A 6,193-nucleotide genomic window follows, 5' to 3' on the forward strand; every position below is an offset into this window, starting at 1 on the left:
TTTTTATCTTTCATTTATTTGCTTTATACATTTCTTCTATAATATTTACTTTCTTGTTTAAGAGTTCTGACTTCTTAGGTTGCCGTCAAAATGTGTATTGTAGTTTGATTTAATATAGATGTTTGAGATATTTAAAAAAAACAGCAATATAATTTAAACTACATGTTGAAAATAAAACGCAAAAAGGGCTTATGCGATGCGAGGTATAAATTGAATAAAATATTTCTTTCCTCTGTTCATCAATTCATAAATCCATCCAAAATTTCAATCGTTCTAACCCATTAAGGAGTAATTTTTTATCTAATTCACTTTTGTGTAATGCTCTACTCAGTGTATTTTTTTTTTCAAAACCAGACATGACTTTTTGCCAATATATACTTTAGGTACTTTAAGGTTTAAAAATGTTCAGAATTGTGTCTAAAACTGTTTCGCTTACATCCTTCAATATTTACTTAATGTTGTAAATTGTGGCGAATACAAATAACATTGGTGTTACTATTATGGTATTTATTTGTAGATATGGCTAATGGGTATTTATTATTTTTATCACAATTATATGTTATCACTGCTGACAATTCATTGGCAGTTCTTATCAAAGCTATGGAATGCGGGGCTGACTTTGAAGAACGCAAAGAAGTTTACAGCTGACAGAAGAACCTGGTGGCAGTTTATGGACTGTATACCTTTTGCCCTCCACACACCGCACCTGAGAACCAAAATCTCTTAAGGTGGGGACTGACCGGAGCATTTCGTCGTAATGTAACGTCGTTCGCGGTGAGCATCCGACTTCGGATGGAGCACTTGGAACGCTGTACTGACTATACGATTGTTCGCATTGTAACGTATTACGTTACGACAAAATGACTCCGGTCAGTCCCCACCTTTAGGTGTTGCCCACACATTGTCATAAGTATAAGTGTGCTACAGGTATGGCCACACGGCCTCATGCCTAGGGGGTCTTCCACTAAATTCAAGTAACTATCTCCCCTCCATTGCTGGCATAGTTTGATTGAGTCCAAAAAAATTCCAAAAACAGATTTAAAAAATTCAGGTAAAATCCCCCCCTTGATGAAATTTTTTCGAATGCTGAAAACCCAAATGAAAAACCTGAGTAGTCAGTGATTTTTTTGTTGCCTTTGAAAAAATTATTTTACCTGGTATTATTCCTTTAGCTAAGGACAAGGTCTAGCTACTTTAGAAATCCTCACTTGAGTAAGTACAAGTTTTCAGATTTAAAGTAAATACATAGTTAAAACACATGTTTGATAGTTAAAATTGTATTTTAAAGCAAATATCGCACTAGCCATATGCTTTTCAGTAGTTCTCTTAGGATTAAAGTATGAATAATACAGTACTCGGACAAATCTCTGAAATTATTTATTTTTGCAATTGGCAGAAATTGATCATGCGACACCAGTTTTGCGATTTGAGTATAAACGAATACATCATTTTTGTTATGGATTTATTTATTTATTATTAGTATAAAATAAATATTTATAGAGGATGACAAAAAGTATACTAAACAGAAAAAAAAAAATTATGCTGGCATAGTTGCAGATTGTTCGATTTTCTGAATTTCCACGACTAAATATAAAAAGCTCAGATTAAATGCAATCCCTCAGACGAATGTGCGGCAAAACAATGTTTAAAAGATGTTCGAATGGTGAAATAAGGAAAGAATGCAAGGCTGAGATAAGCATTATCGATAAAATTAAGAAAGGTATGTTGAGATGATTTAGACATGTGGAACGTATGAGTGAGGAAAGAACAGTCAAATAAATTTATGAGGCAAATGTAGTTGGAAAAAGAAGCAGAGGAAGACCTAGGAAAACTTGACACAATGAGGTATGTCAAATACTTAAAAGCGGCCGAGTCAATAGTCGAAATTATCGTCGGGTATGCATGAATGTGGAAGAGGCGAATAATGTTTGCAATAACATAGTTGTGTGGCATTCTATTCTCTCTGCCTACCCTACGTGAACCGATGTGATGGTGAGTTACATAGTTATGTCCCCGTATGTATTAAAAAACATCAATAGATATCTATAAGAAAATATAAATCAGTACCTACGTGTAATGCATAAATATTACATGGAAAAAAATCATAGACAAACCTATATTTTCTATGGTATCATTCAATGATATGTCAGTTTTTGGTTTTGTAGTGATCGGCATTTCTCGTGTTTCTTGTCGGCAGTTTTTATTATAATAATAACACTTTACCAAGCTAAAAATGGTAAGTGATAAATAATATTTAATTATTTAATCGAGTTTGTCATTTGAATGAAAGAGAAACAATATATTTATGAAATTTTTAAGAAGTTTATTACTTGGACATTTGATTTCCCCTATTAATTTAACATCATCAAATGCTTCTTCTTTTCAGTCGATTTTGGCATACAATGGTGGTGCTATTGTGGCGATGAAGGGAAAAGACTGTGTCGCTATAGCCTGCGACAAACGATATGGTATTCAAGCTCAAACGGTAGCTTTAGATTTCCAAAAAGTATTTGAAATGGGCTCTCACTTATTCATTGGTCTTCCCGGCTTGGCAACAGATACCCAAACTGTCTACCAACGGCTAAGATTTAGGTAAAAATTTACTTATAATTATGTGAAGGCTTAAAAATACCGAAAAGCATCACACCATGTATTTTACTATCTAAAAAAATACATCTAAAATGTTACCATATTTTTTAAATTCGATCAGAAAATTAATGTGCAGTTTTTTAATGCTCCACAGATTGAATCTTTACGAGTTGAAGGAGAACAGACGTATGACGCCCAAAACATTCTGCTCTATGGTATCCAACCTCCTGTATGAGAAGAGATTTGGACCATACTTTGTGGAACCTGTTATTGCTGGACTGGACCCAGTAACTTTTGAGCCGTACGTGTGTAATATGGATCTGGTAAGCACTTGAAAAATTAAATTGTATCAATATTTACCCCAAGCGAGGTGTTTCATTATAAAACAACGAAAGATCTCTCAACCTGTCAAGGAGTAGGACACAATATTATGTCTGACCGCTCAAACTTTCCGTACAGATGTATTAACCTGTTAGAATTTGACACTTGGATATGACTAAGTTTTAGACATATCCAGAATGTAGAAAGAAAATATCGCTCCTAAAGCTACATTTCATTGCATAGATGTCGCCAGTAGTTTGAAATATAGAATGAATGTAACTCGAGGAAACTTATGTCTTAGTAATTTGATGGCTTCTAAAAGGAATGCTTATTTTAGCTACAAATAAAAAAATTAAATTTATTTATTAAATTCAAATGATATTGTATGTATGCATGTATCAGTAAAAAAATACATGTTTATACATTTTTCTTTATTTAGATTATCGGGATTTGACGATTATCTGAACTATCCTCATTAGTTTCAATTATTGAGGTTCTAATGCACCATCAACAAAAACTTTTGATTGTGAGAAAAACAAAAACAAAAATCAAACATTTAGCTATTCCAATACTACAAAAACTGGGAAATAAACATATTTATACAATTATTGCATTAAAATGTATTTAAAATTTATAGCTTTGTAAGGGGAATTATTCTTACTAGTTTTAATGAGGTTCTAATGCGCCATCAACAAAAAACTTTTGATTGTGAGAAAAACAAAAACAAAAATTTAGCTATTGTAATACTACAAAAACTGGGAAGTAAAAATATTGATACAATTATTGCATTAAAATGTATTTAAAATTTATAGCCTTGTAAGGGTGAAGAGATACTCATTATATTTCAAACGGTGTTAGTAGCTTTTATTTTCTCTTTGAGAGGCAATTAGACAACCTTTGCTTTTTGTGACTTTTCAATGGAAGCAGACATAGTGGCGGCATAAAATAAAATAGTGAATCATTAAAGCAATTTTTTTTCTAGATTGGATGTCCCAACGAACCTGAAGATTTTGTTGTAGCTGGAACCTGCTCAGAACAGTTGTATGGAATGTGTGAAGCACTCTGGGAACCAAACCTTTCACCAGATGATCTTTTTGAGACAATTTCACAGGTATAAAATGATTTCTAGTCGTTGCTCTAAAACAGGCCTGGCCAATCCAAATAGCATCCCGGGCCACATCGATGACTTAAAATTTTCCCAAGGGCTGTATACAGACATTATAATTTTTTTATAACAACGAATTTCATACTTATTGATTTTTTGTAAGTACATATTATAAATAATTTGAATGCGGAGGTAATCAGAATCATGGTAAATGTGAAGAAAGTAAACATTACGACGACCAGAAGTGAGTAGAAAACATACAATGAACCAAGAAAAAATGTATTGGTATAGTAATAAACATTTTGAAAATTTTTAACAATCAATATTATTAATTAGGACACATAAATCCTAATTAATAAAATTTTTATTTTAATAAAAACCAATTTATAAATGACCACTCAGTTTGAGAGTTGAGTTTCTCTTCGCTTACTTAATTTTTCTAAATCTATTTCAATAGTTGAAGTTGCACACTGGTTTTCGAGATTTTTTGAGATTGCGTTAAATTGGCAATGCTTAAGAGCGTGCGAACGGATATTGTTTATTTTTATAACAACATGCATGACTTGACTCATGAATACTTGAGGGCATAAATTTTGTTGATACATCAAACCGTGTATCACAAATATATCACTGGTTTAAAAATATATTCTTCATACATGGCCGCGGGCCGCACGTAAGGGCGTCGCGGGTTGGCCACTCGTGCTCTAGAATTTGATAATATAATTTAAAGTCATATACTTACATAGTCAAATATTGTTATTCAACCTTTTATATGCATGTACAAAAGTAACTAAAGTTTGTACAAATACAGGTATGCTTCCCCGGGTGACCTAGCCACTGCTGCTATTTTCTTCTTGTATATAGTAAAATCCTTCACTTACATCATTTGTACCCCATTATAAATATATTCCACTCCAAGAATCTAGGGCACAAGACTGATCCACCATCACCTATTACCTACCTGAGTACTTTTGATTACCCTACCTTCATATATTAAATAATGAGGTCAACGCCTAGCCATTCCGATGCAGTATCCTGTATACCACTTGGGAGCTAAGATATTTGAAGTGTAGGACTGATTGTCTTGCCTTTGTGAGATTAATGATCAATTTTATATCGCACCCTATGCACTATTAAGGTGCAGATAAAGATCAGAAGGGTGATGAAGGATGACACATCTTATAAAATTAAGTATCTCTTCTCTACTGACAAAGATAGGATATAGAGATTTGATAGTATGTACATACTCATACACAGGTAGCGATTTGTGTCCATATTAACTAGTACATTGAAAGTTTTTGTCTTAATTTTGTTTTAGGCTTTGGTGAATGCGTTTGACCGCGATGCGATTTCTGGTTGGGGAGCAGTGGTCCATGTGATTGAAAAGGATAAGATAACAACAAAATCTCTCAAAACAAGAATGGATTAATTTAGGAATTATTATGTATTAATTTTACACTTTATCGAGAAATTATTTCGTATTCATTGTCTTGCTGGTATTTTAATAAAGATTTTTCTAATTATAAAGCTTTTTACTATCCCTAATACACAATAAAACTATAATATTTTAAATCGAATGAATAACCTTTCCCGTCAAAGTATTGTTTTGGTAAATAACATTTTTTAGTAATCTGCTTTAAAAAATAACAATTATATGGGATAATAATCACAAACCTAGTTTTAGCTATTATCCCACTCAAAAAACATGGATTTCAAAGTTACCTTTAACTTAGAAATCCATCTTTTGAGTTTCCCAATAAAAATAAAAATTTATCGTCTATGTGTGTTAAATATAACGCACAACAATTTAGTTTTTCTTTTTTTGCATATTTTTCATTTGGGAGTCACCCAGTGAAAGGATGTTTTTTTAATATTAAAAAGTACAAATACTGATTTATCAAATCACACAATCTTATTTTTCAATTTCCCAAAAAGGCTTTCTTAACACATTGTTATCTGGCGGTTTTTTCATCAACACCGACACTAATTATGCTCAGATGCCACCCGACCCTCAGTATACTATGTAATCACAAGTAACCGCAAACCCCATTCCAATCTGTACAATGTTTTTTGGCGTCTCATGCTCTACAAAAAGTAAGCAAATGGAATGCTTATAAGCGTCACCCGCTCTCTACCAACAGTAAGTAAAGTAACGTAAAGACGCTTTTGAGCGTTTCC

At 32.6% G+C, this 6,193-nt stretch overlaps 1 protein-coding gene across 1 annotated transcript; it reads left to right on the plus strand.

Moving 5' to 3' along the window:
* Nucleotides 1-2,148: 2,148 nt before the first annotated feature.
* Prosbeta3 (proteasome subunit beta type-3) lies at nucleotides 2,149-5,542 on the plus strand. Its single transcript, XM_088271850.1, has 5 exons — nucleotides 2,149-2,236; nucleotides 2,387-2,592; nucleotides 2,744-2,912; nucleotides 3,893-4,021; nucleotides 5,334-5,542. Exons 1-5 carry the CDS (start codon nucleotides 2,234-2,236, stop codon nucleotides 5,442-5,444), a joined length of 618 nt encoding a protein of 205 aa, XP_088127976.1. The 5' UTR covers nucleotides 2,149-2,233; the 3' UTR covers nucleotides 5,445-5,542.
* Nucleotides 5,543-6,193: the final 651 nt, after the last annotated feature.

Source organism: Brachycentrus maculatus, unplaced genomic scaffold (assembly GCF_059751285.1).
Source record: "Brachycentrus maculatus isolate JH-2025_06_01 unplaced genomic scaffold, ASM5975128v1 h1tg000469l, whole genome shotgun sequence".
Lineage (NCBI taxonomy): Eukaryota > Metazoa > Arthropoda > Insecta > Trichoptera > Brachycentridae > Brachycentrus > Brachycentrus maculatus.

Excerpts from the sequence above, each read along its gene's own strand:
- Prosbeta3 (XM_088271850.1), top strand. Across the intron at positions 2,913-3,892 it reads ACGTGTGTAATATGGATCTG|ATTGGATGTCCCAACGAACC; the intron begins GTAAGCACTTGA and ends TTTTTTTTCTAG. Across the intron at positions 4,022-5,333 it reads TTTTTGAGACAATTTCACAG|GCTTTGGTGAATGCGTTTGA; the intron begins GTATAAAATGAT and ends ATTTTGTTTTAG.